We start from the raw sequence: 19,676 nt of genomic DNA on the forward strand, positions 1-19,676 counted from the left end.
GCCCCCTCTTTCTCCTCGTCCAAGTGGCGACCTCCTGGTCCTTCCTGGCCTGGACAGCACCCTTTTTCTGTAATCTCGACCTTTGCAGCTAGCAAGGCTTGTTTGCGGTCACAATCTCCAGGGCAGCGCTTCCCTGGGGATTATGAGTCCCCAACCGCCAGCCTGCCCATGGCGGTAAACACTGCCATGGAAAGGCTGGTGGTAAGGGGGACTCGGGGTCCCAGTCACAGCCCCATCGTGCATTTCACTGCCAGAAGTTCGGGCAGTGAAATGTGCGACGGGTGCTGCTGCACCAGCTGCACATCCACATTGCCGCCGGCTCTATTATGGGCCGGCGGCAATGCTGATGTCACTTTTCCACTGGGCCAGCAGAAATGTCAAAATAAGGTGCCACCAATACCGCCAGCACTTTCGGTATTGTGGCGCCCACGGCTTTGGCGGTCTTTTTGCAAGACCGCCGAAGTCGTAATGAGGGCCTATAATGCAAAATTGCAACAGATCACAAATCGTACAGCGATGAGGGGCATTTCTGCTTCCCAGAAGTCCCTTTTGTTCTAAGCATAACCCTATGTTGTTTTGTAGTTATATATGGGACCTCCACCCTTATCTCATTAGCTCTTGTCTCATTCGCCTTTCATCCGTCTAAGGTCGATAACAGGAGTACCACTGAGAAGAGGATCGATACCATCGGTTAACTGTAGCGCCAAGAAGCCTCCTGTTGGGTTCAGTTTCACTGATTCATGTTCTCCTCCATCCTGCTGTGGTAACAACGTGCCATGAGTTTCCTTCTATTTTATTTTCACCTAACATGATGTTATATTTGCATTTTAATAACCATGTTAATTGGCATAGTTATATATTTATCTTTTTGTGAAAATTCTATGCATTGTTTTTGATGAATTTCTAAAATAAAGTCAGGTTTTGACTTAATCAATCATTATGGCATATTATCTATGATGCAGAACATTACAAAACCACCCCATGCAGTAATGTGCTCAGACAGTGTAACTCCTTTAGTGAGCACTGCTCAAGGCAATTGAGACAAATGGAAAGGGGGAGAGTTTGCTTTTTCTGGGGCAAAAGTTAGGGTGACTTTGTTCCGGAACACCATAAACAGTCACGTGCCCTTGTTCAGGACAGATTGTTTAACCACTGATACAGAGTAAACAGCATATTCAATTTCACCATGCTCCTGAAAAGTTGCATTTCAGACGCAGTTCTCTTTTTGAAAGGTGCACAGAAATTAATTGCTAGGTGTATTTCTGCAAATGTTGCCTCTCTTCTGTGGTTTAACGCTGGCAGCACTGACACACCCCTCTGGGTCTCTGGACCTCTTTCACAACCATGCACCAGCAGGAAGGAAGCAGAGAGGTCCCGCTTCTTCCTTTTACCATCAGCACACATGTTGCATGTGGCAGTTGTACCCTCTGGTGCCTGCTGGTATGCTGAGGCTATCACACCCACCCACCCACAGATCCTCCCTGTGCTAAAATTCTGTCCACAAGTCCATGCCTTATAGCAGTTGCTTCCACAGTGGGGCTTGCAAACTGTTTCCCCATGTCCTGAGTCAGAGATGTTTTTTTCTTTATCTTTTCTGTTTATGCCTCGCTTCATTCATGGGCACTGCCTTCTAGGAGCTTTCTTAGGCATCTCACTACAGAATTAAGGGCTTCATTTACAAGAATCTGACGCACCAGCCCGATGAGTCAGGTTTCTTGCGATGCCTTTCGATCCCCTATCAACCCCATGGATGCGGTGTATTTACAATGCAGAGGTCCATGACACACATTTTCACAGATGCATCAGAAATTCTGACGCATCTGTTGGCGCTAAACTCACGCATTGCTGGACTAGCTACAAATAATTACACTATTCCAGCAATAAGAGAAGCACCCATAGAGAAAACCCCTATGTCAATTTCACGCCTGCTCTGAGAAGGCGGTAAAATTCTGATGCAGTGAAGTCACAGAATAATGCAGTGAAATGTAAATTTCACTGTGCCAGTTCTGCGTGGCTTTTTCAGTAGGAACGCCTACCCTGAACACGTTATACCTGGCGCAGGTATATTGTGAAGCAAGGGTTTACAAACTGACGCATTGCGCCCATACTTCCATTGAGCCTACCTTATACTTCTAACTACACTACACTTCTAACAATACTACCCTACACTTCCAACAAGACCACCCTATAGTTGCAACAGGGCTACCCTACACTTCTAATGATACAACCCTACACTTCTAGCAAGACTATCCTACACTTCTAATGAGACTACCCTACACTTCTAACAATACTACCCTGCACTTCTAACAAGACTACCCACCACCTCTAAGGATACTACCCTACACCACTAACAAGACTACCCTACACTTCTAATGGTATTACCCTACACTTCGAATGATACTACCCTGCACTTTGAATGATACTACCCTACACTTCTAACAAGATCACATTACAGTTCTAACAAGGCTACCCCACACTTCTAATAATACAACCCTACACTTCTAACAAGACTACCTTAGACTTCTAATGATTCTACTCTACACTTCTAACAATACTACCCTACACTTCTAATGAGACTACACTACACTTCTAATGATAGTACCCTACACTTCTAACAGTACTACCTTATACTTCTAACGAGACCACCTTACACTTCTAACAATACTACCCTACACTTCTAATGATATTATCCTACACTTTGAATTATACTACCCTACACTTCTAACAAGATCACACTATAGTTCCAACAAGGCTACCACACACTTCTAAAGATACAACCCTACATATCTAACAACACTACCCTACACTTTTAACGAGCCTACCTTATACTTCTAACTACACTACACTTCTAACAAGACCACCCTACATTTCTAACAATACTACCCTACACTTCTAACAAGACCACCCTGCAGTTGCAACAAGGCTACCCTAAACATCTAATGATACAACCCTACACTTCTAGCAAGACTACCCTACACTTCTAACAAGACTACCCACCACCTCTAAGGGTACTACCCTACACTACTAACAAGACTACCCTACACTTCGAATGATACTACCCTACACTTCTAATAATACAACCCTACACTTCTAACAAGACTACCTTAGACTTCTAATGATTCTACTCTACACTTCTAACAATACTACCCTACACTTCTAACAATACTACCCTACACTTCTAACAATACTACCCTACACTTCTAATGAGACTACACTACACTTCTAATGATAGTACCCTACACTTCTAACAATACTACCCTACACTTCTAATGATATTACCCTACACTTCGAATGATACTACCCTACACTTCTAACAAGACCACCCTACAGTTGCAACAAGGCTACCCTACACTTCTAATGATACAACCCTACACTTCTAGCAAGACTACCCTACACTTCTAATGAGACTACCCTACACTTCTAATGATTCAACCCTAGACTTCTAACAAGACTACCCACCACCTCTAAGGATACTACCCTACACTTCTAACAAGACTACCCACCACCTCTAAGGATACTACCCTACACCACTAACAAGACTACCCTACATTTCTAAAGATTCAACCCTACACATCTAACAATACTACCCTGCTCTTCTAAAGATACTACCCTACACATCTAATAACACTACCCTATAGTTCTAACAAGACTACCCTACACTTCTAATGAGACTACCCTACACTTCTAACAAGACTAAACTACACTTCTAATGAGACTACCCTACACTTCTAATGATTCAACCCTACACTTCTAATGAGACTACCCTACACTTCTAACAAGACTACCCTACACTTCTAATGAGAATACCCTACACTTCTAATGAGACTACCCTACACTTCCAGCAAGACTACCCTACACTTCTAATGATTCAACCCTACACTTCTAACAAGACTACCCTACACTTCTAACAAGGCTGGGTAAAGATTTCCCTAAGAGCCCTAAAAATTGGAAATCTAAAAATCCATAGGAGAGAACTCATAGTGAGTTGACTCCTGTTTTAATTTCAGATTCCATTTGGATCACGCACCTTGTGTACCCATGTGGTATGTAGGACGTAAAATAGCACATTCCGGTGCTGAAGTAGTGTCCTGTCTAAGTCGTGTGAGTTTAATCAGAAATACACTAAAGTATTCTTTGAGCCATTCACAACAGCAAGATCCAGAGGAAAGTCCCTTGTTCACCCAGTGGAAAGCCATGGAGTGACCCTGCAACATCAGCGCTTAGATGAACTATTCTACTAATCGGAGAAAGAGTGACCCAGAGGGAATCCAATAAGTCATAAAAGGTTCAGGTGATCCACTTGAAACACCGGCAGCATTAGTTAAACTTGCCCAGGAAGCGCAAACTAGCAATGAGCCAAAAATCACCTGGTTCTGCACTGTCTTAGACCTGAGGAGGAAACATGACTTGCTAAGTGGTGAATATGAATGATAGTACATAGAAGCATCAGTGGAGCCATCTTCAATCAACCAAGACTGAGAGAGCATCATCGCAACAAGAACTGCGTTAGAGCTGACACCAAGGACATGAAGTGAGGGAACTTCACAGTAAACTCCCCACACAAGAACATCTTGTGCAACAGAGAGAGGAATTCAGACTGCAGGAGCCAGGAAGTCAGCGAGTGGATCTCTCAGGGATGTGAGAGATTTCCAAACAGGGATCTGATTTACATCAGGACATATAGTAACATACAATGAGAGAGTGGGCAAAGAGCGCTGATCAGGGAGGACTGAAGAAGAGCCCAAAGTCTTGAAATAATGCTTAAATTGATTGGCTGTTCAACGATTTTGCTCAGAATATTCGGTAAAAGGCTCCTCTGTAATTAGCAATCAATCTTCCCTTTGGAAGGAACTGAAGAAAATAATGGGCTGATTAGTTCAGGTATCTTTAAATCGGGTCCTCGGCTTTGGCGATGAGGCATATTGAAGTTGAAGAGCTCGCGAAAGGAAGGACTAAGGGGGTCAGTCTAATTCACGACAATCTGATCAGAAGAAATGAGATGGAAAATAAAGCAATTACTGAACTCAGCACATTGACACTGTCCTGAGTGGGAAAGGTATGTGCTGATCTAAATCAAAAGGCGAGAGACGTTCGCAGCATTTTAAAGACGCTGTTACAAGTTAAGAAAAACTTGGGCAACATGGCCGAGGAAGTGTGAGCCGAAGCGTTCACCAGAGAAGTGCTGCCTCTTCCTTGCGGGTGTTCGGCTCTGGCCTCCTCATTTTCATGATACCGATGGCAAATGATAGCCTATTATTCAGTATTATATGATAAAAAAACTGCTGACCCTCGCGTAGATTTGGCGGCAGCCTTAGGACGGGAATCCGTCCGATGATGCATAGAGGTTTTTGTGCTACCCATCATACAGATTGTCCAGGGTGGGGGATGCTCAAGGCCAGGCCAGCTGCCATCCCATTTGTGATGTACTGCAGCATCACCCACGCAGGTAGCCCTGGTGGCTTTAAGCTTAAGCCTTGTACGCTTGGTGGCTAACCGTCAATCAGGCTGCCGCCTCACCTTCTCCCATCTTGTCACAGGATGGGTTTGAGTCAGGAACTTCAATGACCCCACCCTGTGGTGAAATAGGAGAAGTTGAAGTTTTGTACCTGACGGGTGAGGGAGCTATGTACCTGCCTCATGGTCTAGTCATCATTTTACTAACTTTTCTAGTCGGGGTGAGAATCCAGAGAGCTCAGCTGACAAGGGCGTGGAGCGCTGATGGCTGTGTTAGGCTAGCAACCATGGCCTAAGGTCCCGAAACAGAGGAGAGGGGACAACTTTTAAGTAGCTGCAGTCCACTCCGCAAAACGCCATTTAAACTGGCCTCTCACTTTTTTGTTTATGTCTTTGCAAGCTTGTGCATCATTTTTTTAAAACAAAATCTGAATAGTGACTACTTGGAGACCTTCAAACATCACTACCGACTGCCTGGCAGAATTTCGAGGAAACAAATGTTGTGTGGATAGAATATTGTGTTGGAAATATCGAGGACCAAAATATCAAGAAGGTAAATGCAAATAGGTAAGTATAGATTTACTGTTCTTAACTCCAGATCTACGTACCCTGAAGATATATATATCTCTTCACATATATGTGGAGTTCAGTATAGTTAAAGTTTGCTTACCCATAGAAACTTCCCTTCACACTTTTTTTGACCTCAATATTCTTGATACAATATTTAGTCAACACAATACTTTTTATCCCAAATTTTGTTTAAACACCTTATCCAATGTCTTTGTCTATATTTAAATTATGGTTTCATGCAGCGCAGAAGAGCCCGATGGTCCCCGGGCACTTTACACCCACCACAGAAACAAGAGCACCTGCCGATAAGGAGAGGTGTACATCGCCGGGAGGGTTCATTTAGAACCATCCAAAACCTTTTAAAAGTTTTCTGAATGAGAAGAGAGTGGACTGGTAGAAAGCTTCAATGGGGATTTGCAGCACAATTAGAAGACTGTTTTAGTGCTTGGGAGGTCATGTGTAAGGCCCATATTTATGGGGATTTGGCACAGGGCAGCAAGTTACTTAGCTGCGCTGATCTGCGTCAAAGTGAAAGGACAGGAATGCACGACATCTATGGCTTACTGTGCATTCCTGTCCTTTCCCCCTGGGTGGTGTTGTTTTGGCAGCCTAGTGCCAACACAGGCACCCTTGCCCCATGGTGCAAGAGTGTCTATGTTGCATGCAGTATTGCTTTTGTGCAGGAGGGGGCACCTTCCTGCACAAAAACAACCCTGGGAGGCTTTTTCTTTTTTCTATGTGTGCTGCAAATGCTGCAGAACGCGATTCCCTCTGTCTTGCATTACTCCACCTCCAGGAGGCCGTTGAAAGCCACGCAAAGCGGCTTTGTGTGGCCTCCTAGATATGATTGGAAAGGTTTGCGCTGCTCGACTGTTACTAAAAGTGACACAACAATGTCGCAAGCCTCTCATAAATATTCCCCAAAGTTTTTGTTCCTGAAACCTTTTTTCACAAGTGGTAGAGTAAGGGGGTAGATAGGGGTGGTTTACTCAGGTGACATGTTTTATATGTCTCCCGTTGGGTTTTGTGCCTTATTCTGGTTGCTGGTGGTTAGTTCTTCACTGCCTGGGCCATTCATTTAAAACATAAATAGATCAAATTTACAATTTGGTACAGGAAGTGGAGGGGTCGGGTGTAACAAATGAGCGGGAGAGGGCAGAAGACCCAAGGGTGAGAGAGCGAAGGCCGGGATGCATGGCTGTCAAGTTTCCCAGTTCCATGCGTGATGTGCTGCTCCATTCCAGGTTTTTTTCTTGGAATTCTGGGACTTGCAGTCTTGTGTCTTTAATGATAAAGCAGGACTACATCACCCAAAATGCAAAGAAGAAACCTGGAGTGCTCAGCACATCACCCATGGACCTGGGAAACTTGGCAACTATGGGGACGTGAAAGGGGACAAGCAGTTAGAGAGAATGCAAGTGCGGCTCTTTATTCCTCTTGCGCGCTAAAATAAAAATAAAAAAGTTGTTCGCTCACATCCTATCGAAAGGATGATAAAGAAGATGGTATAGAAGAGAAGAATAGAGAGGAAATCATTAAATCAAGGGCAGTGAACTGAGATAAAGAAACCCACCCAATCACATGCAAGGTGCTGACCCAAACCCACCCTGTGTATTGTATTGTTCACAAAAGATCTTAACGAGACCTAAAAACAAGCGAGCATGCAGGCACTGAAAAACAAGAAACTATGTGAAATAAAAGAAAGAGATAAGAATATTTTGTGGCACACTGCCACTTCAGAGTTATTGAGATAAGTCAGATATTACTGGGCAAACCTTTAACTCTTGGGCAACATACACAAGCACCAGGTGAAGCCTAGAGAAGCTTGTCCAAACTATCCTCTGAAGATTGAATCTCACATCCATGCGCCATGGTCCTAATTTCCACAAACACCAGTTGTCTCAAAGAATGCTTACTACATGAGGGAATGCTCTCAAAGGGTTGTGTCCCAGGGTAACTATGACAGAGCACTAACAACTATCTGAAACTGCTTGTAGTTTTAAGCTAGATCAGAGGGAGATGTTATGAGCTGAGCCTGGGCTCACCACGTGTAGGGCAGATGATGCTGACAGATTTTTACTGGCGCGTTGCATCCCTGGGATCGTTCGACGGAGTGTGCCACACAGTGCAGGTGGAACAGTGGACAGGTGCATCTACGGAAGGAATGAGGGGTGCACCTTCACCTGCCTGTGCTCCACCCTCCCTATATTAACAAAGATTGGAGTGCACGTCTGGGCTTAGTGAGGTATAGAACAGGTTACAAGTGACCCAGAGAGATTCTAGTTGACTATAAGCATGCTAGACTCTCTACCACCCATCCCCCGCAGGCCTTCAGCCACGCAAGGAGTCATACTTCATCATCAGGCCTGCTCCTCAGCCCAAACTCCAGGGCTGTTCTAAGATGGGCCTCCATCAAGACAGAAGCTCTTTAGCCGGGGAGGTGACGGTAATATTTTTTTCTCCGAGCCACTTGTTGGATAAATTGTTTATTTCCTAAAGATTCTGCAGTGAACCTCTTCCACCTTCTTTTATAAACCCCTAGTGATACAATTACCTACAGTAGACCAAAGAAGCGTTTTCTTAGTGTCTCCCTGTGGCAACTCTGAAAACATAAGAGAAAGTTATGGCCCTTCATTTCAGCGGCCCTAGACAATACAAACATGGTGTGCCGCAACTCCAACAAGTTAGTCCTCACTGTTGGAGGACACTTTGTTCATGATTTGTAGGGGACAATGCACCTGGGCCGGTTGTTGATGGGTCTGGTCCGCCAGTAGATGATGACTTCCTAACCTGGCTTGGGGAGAGTGAGGTGGCACCTGAACCTCTGGTTCTCCTGGTACGGAAGGTGCTGAGGTTCCCTTCATCCCTGCTGAAGTGATAGCTTGAACGGCCTCTTTTGTGGGCTTGGGTGGGAGCGCACCCGGGATCCAGTGCTGCCCTCTTTGTTGGACTGCTGGGTTCCACCTTAGCTTCTGCCTCACAGTCACCACGCTCTGCACACTTTAGCCATCAGAGACTTGGGTCGCGCGCTCAGACTGCTGCGACTGGATATTCACAAATCCTGGTGCATCTTTGGTTGACTTTGTTTCCTCTTTGGTCTTTGGGTCTACTAGGGTTCATCCTTCCATTAACCCTTTCATTCTCCCATCATGGTGTCATGGGGAGGGTGTTGTGATAGTTTGTCTTTTTACTCCTGCCCCTTCTGTGTGTGGGACACCTCTCTGGCATGGGAAAGTATCCAGGTGATGAACAAAAGTCTTTGAAACTGAACTGTTAATCCTACTTGTAGCTTTGCCAGCTCCCTTAGTCATAAACTGATCAACCAATGGCTTGTAGCCAACATCAACAGTCAACTCAGATCCACACAAGTAATGACAAACATCATTAATTCTCCACCAACAATCTGCAGGTCCGTAGCTCTGACTGACGAATGCCCCCACCTCATCTTTGCCTCTTATTCTCCGCAACAAAACTGCTCAACTGGCTTGCGTCAGTCGCCACAATGCTGGGATTGCGGTTATCAGAAGGTTTAAATGGCTTTTGACACACTCTTCTTTCATCAAACTCAAGCATGCAGTCTTCGTCCCAAACAAAGGGCCGGATTTAGAGTTTGACCGACGGGTTTCTCTGTCACAAACATGACGTATACCCCGGTCAACGTATTTCGAGTCCCATAGGATATAATGGGATCGTAACACGGTGGACGGGATGTCCGTCACATTTGTGACAGAGTAACCCCATCCAACAAACTCTAAATCAGGCCCCAACTCCTTTCTTCAATAACTTGCTCAAAGACTGAGTCCTAACTGCACATTTGGGCCAGAAAGGTACATAAATCCATAAGTCCAAGAAAAGAGGAAAATTGAGCCTTTCCTTTGGGTACTGGGGTCTCCACATTGGCCAAAACTGAACATCCTTTAGGTACCACACCCTGAGCAGACAGTTTCTGACCTAAGTAGTCAAGAAATGTTCCACCAAATTCACATTTTTCTGCTCTTTAGGTGAAACAAGTTACAGTGGGAGGATGTGTTGGGAAGACATTGGTCACTGTGATAAGGTGATAGATACTCAGACATAGAAGGTCGGACATACAGGTTCTGACATATAGGATCAAGCATAAAGGATCAGGAATTTCTCTGGAATCTGCTGCGAAGTCTTACAAAGGACCAGGAGAAACAGTTGATGCAATGCAGCAAAATACAGTGCTAAAGAACACTGAGGGCCTGATTTAGAACTCGGCGGACGGGTTACTCCCTCACAACGGTGACGGATACCCCATCCGCCAAAATCTAAATCTGATTGGATAGAATGGGATTAGATTTTGGAGGACAAGATATTCTTTACCATTGTGATGGAGTAACCCATCTGCCAAGTTCTAAACCCTGAAACTGACTTCGAAGTTTCACAATCTCCCAACGCGGTCCAAACAGAACCCATAAGGAATGGTCACCAAAAACACTGAGAGACCACAGACCGGGCCTAGATGTAAAGACCTGGCTAGCGTAGATTAGACCTGAAGCCTCGGAGGGCCAATCTTTCACCGGAGCCGGGGAACAGATGTACACGGTCTCCCACACATATGAAGCTGTGTTTACACATATGATGAACAAGCAAGTATTTTCTGGCCAAACTGCAAGGTACACAAATGCTACTTAAGGCTTAATGAATCTCTTGAAACCGAGAAGACAGAATCAATGACTACTTCTGGTGACGACAGATGAGTTTAGATGCATAGAAAAAGCAAGTCTACCCAAGGAGGCAGTAGGACATGGACATCAAACCACACTGATCTCTTTGGCAATACTTTTCTGGTTGAACAAGTAATCTATGTGGCACTGTATAGCACTTGGACCCATCAAACAATGAATGGAGCATCCTGGCAGAGATGGCCTGTGACGCCCCTTTGGTTCAGACCCCTTGGTCCACACCTAGCATTCAAAAAAACAATTCAAAGCATGAAAAAGGACCCACAAAGCATATATTAAACTTTAGTGTGTTGTAAAGTGTAGAGTCCAATAAGGTGTAGAATCAGACACATGAGATCGAGGCCTCTGAACCGAGAGGGCAGGGTCGAAATTTGTTTACAGGCAACAAGAAACCTTCCACTGGTGATAAATGAACTTAAAATAAATAAAAGGTGATGTGCACACTATGCCAAACACAAAGAAAATCAATTTAGAAATATAAATAATTTATTGTTAAAAATCTCATTGTTTTAATAACATAGACACATATGTGAATATTTGTGTGTCATAATATTAACAATCTAGGATGAGAACATAGAAACCTCGCACATCCCAACATTTTTTTGCATTTAACTTCTCTAAGTTATCATTATACGTTGAATAGATAATACTAATTTAATTTGTGCAATGCAAGCATGGTAGCGGGCTCTAAATGTGCACCGACACGTTTCGGTGTCTCATATAATTCAGACGACCATCATCAGGACAACAATGATAAAACTCTTCAGAGACATAAATTAGGTGTCATCTTGTTTCATGGAAGTAAAAATATCCTTACTCGCGTGGCATTCATCCTTTTTAAAACGCTGCAAAAATGAATAACCAAGGTGACATTGCTCAAACTAGATGTACAAACAAAACTGTGTTTTTCTATGTTATCTCTAGTTTAAATCTCCTCTCTTTTTGGTAACGTCATTTGCCTTTCTTAGACTTGTAACCCACCAACTTCCAGTAGCAGCAATAACCAAAATGTGTTCAACAATGGTCACAGTGGCAATAGACTGTATCACAGCACCATCAAAACTCGTTAAAACTGAGTTTGCAAAATTGAAAAACAATAGCGAGAGCAAGTTATAGGAACAGGGCGCTCTGCATTCTCGACAGTTGGCAATCCATAACTATACACGCCACACACATTGGCATAGACAGGAGGTTTGTGACACAAGAGGGCCAGCTAGATGGCAAGACACTTCGGGGCATACGTGCTAGGAATTGGCGAAGGGCAGCACTGCATGTTTTTTTACTGTGCTGCCCTACGCCAATTCGAAATCGTAGAAATGTGCCATATTTACAAGCATGCATTTCTATCCTTTCTCCCTGCACCCGCACACACATTCTTGCATAGCACCAACACAGGCACCCTCGCACCATGCTGCAAGGGTGTTTGTGCTGTTGGCAGGATTGTTTTTGTGCAGGAAAGGACGCCTTTCTATTAAAAAAACAATCCATGGAGACGTTTTCCTCTTTCTATGTGTGTTGCATAATACAGCACACTTAGAGAAACGGGCAAGGAGAAATGAAGCCCTGTCCTGGGGAGTCATCTAGTTCTGATGCGTTCCCAAGTTTACAGATCGTTGAAAATTTGGGAATGTGTCAAAACCCATGGGTGTTGCGTGGGAACACCCACCGCAGTGCCCATGGTACGCCTCTCTGGCACAGTGTAAGGCAACGCAGTGTTGTGTTACACCATATCTACGAGGCATCTAAAGCCACACAAAGTGGCTTTGCGTGGCTTTGTAGATATGGGCCTGCACTGTGCGCTTCTGGTGCGTCACAAAAAGGGATGGGGTTTATAAATAAGCCCCTTAGCTTGTTTAGAGCGGGTGCACCCACTGTGAACCCAATGAAGTTCTGTGAGTCATTGAACCCTAACCCGGCTGGTTTCTACAGTGTGTACCCTGTACGGGGCAGGGAGACCACAATACTACTTTGTGTAGCAGAAATTATAGATCGGCCGTTCTGCTGCAAAGGGCGCCCTCTAGATTGTGTCTCAGTGGCTTGCTGAATGGACACATAACTGGCAGTTTTGCATGGTGGGAGGTGTTCTCATTCTTTTCAGCAGTACAAAGATATACAAGAAGCTTTGTATATTTCTGTGAGGATGGGGAGAATGCTGACGGTAGGGGGAAGCACATACCTGGCCAGAACAGGATTGGATAACAATCCCTTGTTTATACTGTCTGAATGGGAGTGCGTAGTGTCCCACAACTCCAACATGGCGCTTACGAACAGAAGCGATAGCCAGTGCTCCTTTTAGGACCATGATTTGCCAGCACATTGATAATTACTTTAGAAAGAATTTTGGAACAGTGGAAGGCACAGCGATGGAATGGGACGCCTTTAAGGTGGTCATTGAAAGGTGAAAACTCTATACAGTCTTAAGGTTTCCCTTATCCGGCAAAGTGGCACTCTGGAAGAGGACCTGAGGGATCTCTAGATGAGGACAGAATCTGACTCTTCCTTGAAAGACACACCAATAGGAATTAAACATCAGTCCCTGGTTGGGAGAATGAAGGGGAAAGGTTATAAGGATTCCATAGTTAGGCAACATAGCCAAGGTGACAGAAGTGGCCGACTAATAGCATTTCTGATATGGTCCAATATCCACCACTGGGAAGATAGTCCATACACAGTTAGAAAACATTGAGACTTTTGGAGTTTATTACCCAAAATGGTACCCTGAGGCGTCTACATCAGAGAGGGAAGAAATTGATAAATTCCTAGAGAACATAGGTGTGCCCTGGCTAGATGCCTCCACTAACACACATTAGATAGGTAAGGCCATAGGACAACTTGCTAGCGGGAAGACCTGTGGGACCGATGGTCCATCCTCTGGGTTTTACTCTACCCACATGATTGTCCACCTCCTGGGTTTTACTCTACCCACAGGATGATCCACCTCCTGGGTTCTACTCTACCCACATGATGGTCCACCTACTGGGTTTTACTCTACCCACATGATGGTCCACCTCCTGGGTTCTACTCTACCCACAGGATGATCCACCTCCTGGGTTCTACTCTACCCACATGATGGTCCACCTCCTGGGTTCTACTCTACCCACAGGATGGTCCATCCTCTGGGTTTTACTCTACCCACAGGATGGTCCACCTCCTGGGTTTTACTCTACCCACATGATGTTCCACCTCCTGGGTTCTACTCTACCCACATGATGGTCCACCTACTGGGTTTTACTCTACCCACATGATGGTCCACCTCCTGGGTTCTATTCTACTCACAGGATGGTCCTCGTCCTGGGTTTTACTCTACCCACAGGATGTTCCACCTCCTGGGTTTTACTCTACCCACAGGACTAGATTAGCCCTTCTATAAACATGGGGTACAAACAACATACTACAGTGTTCTTTTCTTGGATAGTGTGTCGTTTGCCCCGGCCTTTAAATTGAATTATTTTTGGTCTTGTTTATTTAATTAAAATAACATTTCCCATTACTGTTCACAGCAGTACTCCCCACCATGACACGCTCTACTGACATCTAATAGGATATATTGAAGAGAACCCCAAAACATCTACACACAGCACATACGAAAGACCCCATCTTTGTTGGCCACCCAACAATGACACAACGCAAGGTTTGCCACTGACAGCAGGTATTACCCTTGGCATGCCATTCAGTGCCCATGGTCTTGCTGAGGGGACCCTGGTCTCAAGGCCCAAGCAGGGACATCTTAAGGATTTCGGGGGCCCTGGGCAAACTTATTTTAGGGGCCCCTGTTCGGAAGAGCTTTGCATTTATGATTCACTTTCAGCTCTTTCATGACCCCTTTGGTCAGGTCACTGACGGTGCATAGAAAACTGATCCAAATTCTAAATGTGTGTTTATATCTAATATTCAGGGATAGTGACGTGTGTTTTTAATATTGCAACACAGCAGCAGCTCTGTAATTTCACTGCAAATAGTCTAAGTGACCCTCCCATTTCCCATATGGGAGGTCCTGTTTTGATCTTTAAAAAAAACCTTTTTTTAAAGTTTGTTGCATGAAACAAACACAACATTTCTCTGCAAAAGGCTGTAATAAACTTTCGCACATGGCCCACATTAAAGGTAAATTGAAGGAATTTTAAACAATCTATTTAAGAATTAGTCAAGGTCATCAGGGCAAGCGTCTCAGGGATAGCTCTATCAGGGGAGCCCTGAAAGGCTGGGGCCCTGGGCCATACCAGGCTCCATCAGGGGCCCCTGAAAGGCTGGTGTCCTGGGCCATACCAAGCTCTATCAGGGGCCCCTGAAAGGCTGGGGCCCTGGGCCATACCAGGCTCTATCAGGGGCACCTGAAAGGCTGGGGCCCTGGGCCATACCAGGCTCTATCAGGGGCACCTGGAAGGCTGGGGCCCTGGGCCATACCAGGCTCTATCAGGGGCACCTGGAAGGCTGGGTCCCTGGGCCATACCAGGCTCTATCAGGGGGCCCTGAAAGGCTGGGGCCCTAGGCAGAGCCCACTTGCACATGCCTTAAAACGTCTCCGGGCCCAAGACAGCAGGGCCAGCACTAGGAAATTACCAGGACCCTAAAAGCCTTGTTCACTTTGTGTATTTGTCACAGCGTGTTCTCCCTGTGGCCCCCAAGAAGCAAACAGGGGGCACCTGATGTTCAAAGTATGGAACAAGGATAAACACTGTGGAGCTATTGGGGGTCAGAGGATGTGTGGTGTCACCTCTGTGAAACCTCTGACATTTCAGTGAATGGACACCCAAGGGGCAAACAATAAACCCCCAAAGGAACACCACACACACCGTGGTGCAATGGGCAAGTGTGCTCACCTGGAAGATGCGTCAGAACTTGGGGGAGTCAACTCAAGTCCAGCTTTATTCACAGACATCAGACACCCACCGCTCACTGAGGTAGACAAGACCACCAGACACGACCACCTAATCGAGAACGTGAGAAGGACACAGGCCCGGTAACACATCACAGGCGGAATCAGGCCTGGGGCGGAGACCTCATAGCTCCTCAAAGTCCCCCCGGCAGAGGAAAGCGCTACAAGGCACAGCAATGGCACAAAGCGCAAATCCCAAAAAATGTGACAAACTACAACATGAAAAGTCTAAAAATGTGTGCTGTGAACCTGTCACCATGTGCAACAATTCAAACACGTTCTTAATCGGCTTGATATGTACTTTTATTTGGTTATGTGTTATGGCTCCCTTTGGCGCTATGTAAACAAGTACTCTACTGTATATAACCCCTACATCTATTCAGGGCCACTGGAAGTATGCGACTATGCTGTCGATTTTCGCATAATAATAGATTTGCCGCATTTGCCACATAATTCATAACCTGCCGCATAATCTGCAGATTTTAACAAACAAAAATAGTTCTAGTTTAAAAGGTTCAAATGCTCAGACAATGATACACAATTTAAAAATGATGAAATAATGAAGTAATGTTATTGCACATTGTGCTGCGTTATGCCGCGTAACTTGGCTTTTCTTGCCGCATAAACCCTGCTGCATAATGTGGGCCTCTTCTTCCGCATAATTCCAGTGGCTCTGCCCATATTGCGCCTGTCTCGCTCTGCGCCTGATACTAAACTGTACCATTCCCCAGCTCGATTACTGCAATTTCGCCCACCAAAGCCACCTCGTAAATCGAAGACCAGTTGTACATAAAATCTACTTGCAGATCACTATAGCGCTGTGATGCCCCAGAGGTTTGCTTAGCTCTTTTTAAGACTGTTGGACATAGGCTACTTTTCGTAGAGCCCACATTATGACCTCGGTCACCTCTAGGCGCTAAGCCTGAGACCAGGAACGCACATTTGTGAGGGTTCCACTCACTTTAAAGAGTGTGTGTAACTGCAGTGAGCTGTTTCCTGCTTCCGCTCAGCTCTGCAGATAGTGAGACTGCGGTTCCCGCCTCAGTAACCGTTGCACTGAGGTTAACACTTGAAACAATGGCGCTGGCAGCGCCAGGAAGCCCCGGTACCCCTTGTTAGGCGCTGGCCAAAGCGCGCCGCACTCACTCACCTACTCCGTACTTCTCCTCGGTGGTTGGGGCCCAGGGGGCCATAGTGGCCGGACGGTGGGGTCTCTGCTCAGGGGGTCTATGCACCACTCTCCTTTGGAGCCTTCGGCCTCACGCTTCCTCCTCAGAGAGCTATACAGTGAGTCCTGAAGTGAAACCTCCACACTGTTACACAGTTTCCTTAAATGAGACGTGGGGGGGGGGGTGGGGGGAGGGGGGGGAAGAGAGGAAGTGGGCGGTGTGCATCTTCTGTCTGTATCTGCAGAAGTATCTAGTAAAGTACTTGAACACTTGCTCACGTGAAACATTACAACAGCGCCCCGATACCCTCAGGGGTGATAGTGCAGCGCTAAAGAAATACTGTTTGATTGATTGATCGATTACACTACCGCGGTCAGGGGCAGAGGTCGTGATGTCTGTCCCCATCACCCATGTCCCACCCGCGGTGTCACAGGGCATGAGGTGCACGACCTGGGGTCTGCTATTAACATATACTGTTTGACAACTTGCAGCTGGGTGGGCTCAGACGTTAGCGGGATACCATCGACTCGGGGGACCCTCATTTACATTGATGACGCAGAAAAAGAGGGTTCGATATATATTATATTGAAGTGTGATTTTAAGTAAAAGAAATAATGTACAAGGGAAATTGTGCCCTCGGGGCAGTTCGCCATCATTATAAACGAGCTTTATTAATCATGAAGTATTAAAAATGTATTAATCCGTCATAATCGCAAATGTATGCCATGATTTCTTGTTTGAAAACTGTTTTGCTTAGCTTAAATTTAGTACAGGCTTTGGCCTAGTTGCTTGGTTTCAAATTCTAACTGCGTGATTCTTTTTTTCCTTGAATTAATGAAATATATTCTTGCTTGAAGTTGTATTTTTCCAGTAGAAACTGGCTGGTACACTTATCTCCAAGGTTTCGTGCTAGGCCGGTTACATCCCCTTTGATACAAGGTCAGTCTCTGCAGGTGCGGACAATGAAGGTACAGATAGTAAAATAATTGGCAAACCATGATACAATTTGTGTTCCAAGGCGCCAAGGACAGTGTATGCATAAATGGGCGCTAGTAAAAGACAATTTTGATTGGACAATTTGAAGCCAACCTATGAACCCTCCAATGGAAGACCCTACAGAATTTGGAATGTTTCTTACTTAAACCCACCGGACAAAGATAAGTCAGCCATTGTTCCTCGATGCCAGTTTGAAGCCTGATGCCAGACTCCATTTTGGACGACACCCTGATGCCCTTTTCTCTATCTGAGAGAAAGAGACTTTAAGAATTCTCACCCTAGAGACTTTAACTTTGATTTGCCCCGTCCTGCCCATGCAGTAACTTTGCCCTATTCTCCTTGCCGCTGCAAGGAAGCTTGCCCTTAACTTTGCCCCTTTGAAATTTACCCCATGCTGATCAACCGGTACCTGAAGGACGAAGACTTTTCTTGAATGCTGATTGTATTTGGTAAATATGAAAGGATAAATGTATTATGCATTGTGTTTTTTTTCCTTTTAGGTACCAACTGCTAATTTTGATAGAGTCCTAGCTAGAAGTTTTCCAAATTTGTGTTGACTAAATTCGTTTTGCATGAAGTCCCACATGCCAATGCTAATTAGAGGTTAGTCGAGGTATTCATTCAATGTACCATGAAGAATTGAAATCTTGTTATGCTGACCGAATGTACGCAATTAGTCAAATACAGTTAGTCACATTGGTGATTTGCATTGCTATAACAGAGTGTATCATTATTCAGATTTTGCGTAGATTGCGTTTCTTCCGCCGTTATGGACAGCTAGTAATGTTCATATACATATATCAATTGGTTTTGAGACACATATATATCGTGCTAGCTTTGTTAATATAGGGAAATAAATTCACTAACTTTTAATAAACTGGTGTGGTTATTCATGACTGAAAGGTCATGGTGCGCCGAAATACCAACTGTTATTGATTTCTGATGTGTTATATTGATCTATTAATTGAGTGCTGATTACCGATTACAACAGTTATTGATTATTGATCTGAGTGACTCGACTATTGAGGATGAGGAGAGCCCGACTCGGTTAAAAGATTCACCGACCTCCAACGTGTCCAGGTACAGGTAATTTATAAGGGCTGGACGCGTTATCAGTAGATGGTAGCAGAGATTGATGGTTTAGCCCTTTGGGACCCCATCCGAACAATAGACAGAGTCAGGTTAGAATTTTCTTTGATAAAACAAGTTGGAGAGATGATGATGCCCTAAGTCCCCGATGACTTTCCCGGGATCTCGGAGCTTGCGAATGAGGAACATGCAGGTATGAGAACGGTCTCAGCGTTTCTAGTGACGGTATGAGTGAAGTTAGGGTTTCGCGCTTGCACAGCTTATCGCCGCAGATTAATTGAGAAGTTTGTGAGGATTTTAAGGTGGGTTAAAAGATATTAGAGGAGTGTTACTCCAAAGGTGTGAGAGTAGGGAAGTCGTCGAACTTCACATGTGTGTGGCGCTTTGAGCAGAAAAAATTGTCCACGTGGTTGTTGATGTTGAGACGGGCCCTGCGAGGTCAAGAGACTCCGGAGTATGTTGAAAAGTGTATGTGACACTTGTTTGATGTTGTGATCTGGTCGGTTTAATAGGTTGATCGGGCGTGGTCAACAAGTCGGTATGAATGTTGCAGAGTGAAAGAAAACTTCGACTTTGAGATTTGACGAATTCTAAAGTGCACTAGAATAGTTCATTGATCAGTTGACAGTAAAGTTTGCGGGTCAAATTTTGCTTGCGAAAGTGGGAAACCGAGAAAGATGGAATAACTGCCGAGGCTAGTGAAAAATCCCTAAGGTTTCTGAAGCGATTGTGTTACCCTTCCTGTAGTAAACCGACAGATCTGTTTTATTCTTTTGGTTAAGTGCTCGCGTTATATTGCAGAAATTAGTTTATGAG

At 44.9% G+C, this 19,676-nt stretch overlaps 1 protein-coding gene across 1 annotated transcript in view; it reads right to left on the reverse strand.

The window, feature by feature from the left end:
- LOC138255404 (dedicator of cytokinesis protein 2-like) overlaps positions 1 to 16,940 on the reverse strand; it is a 1,984,107-nt gene extending 1,967,167 nt beyond the window's left edge. Inside the window, exon 1 of the mRNA XM_069205837.1 lies at positions 16,757 to 16,940. Within this exon, the coding sequence (XP_069061938.1) occupies positions 16,757 to 16,799 (43 nt within the window). The 5' untranslated portion in view covers positions 16,800 to 16,940. The remainder of the gene's footprint in view (positions 1 to 16,756) is intronic.
- Between the last annotated feature and the right edge of the window lie 2,736 nt (positions 16,941 to 19,676).

This window comes from Pleurodeles waltl, chromosome 1_1, assembly GCF_031143425.1.
Source record: "Pleurodeles waltl isolate 20211129_DDA chromosome 1_1, aPleWal1.hap1.20221129, whole genome shotgun sequence".
NCBI lineage: Eukaryota > Metazoa > Chordata > Amphibia > Caudata > Salamandridae > Pleurodeles > Pleurodeles waltl.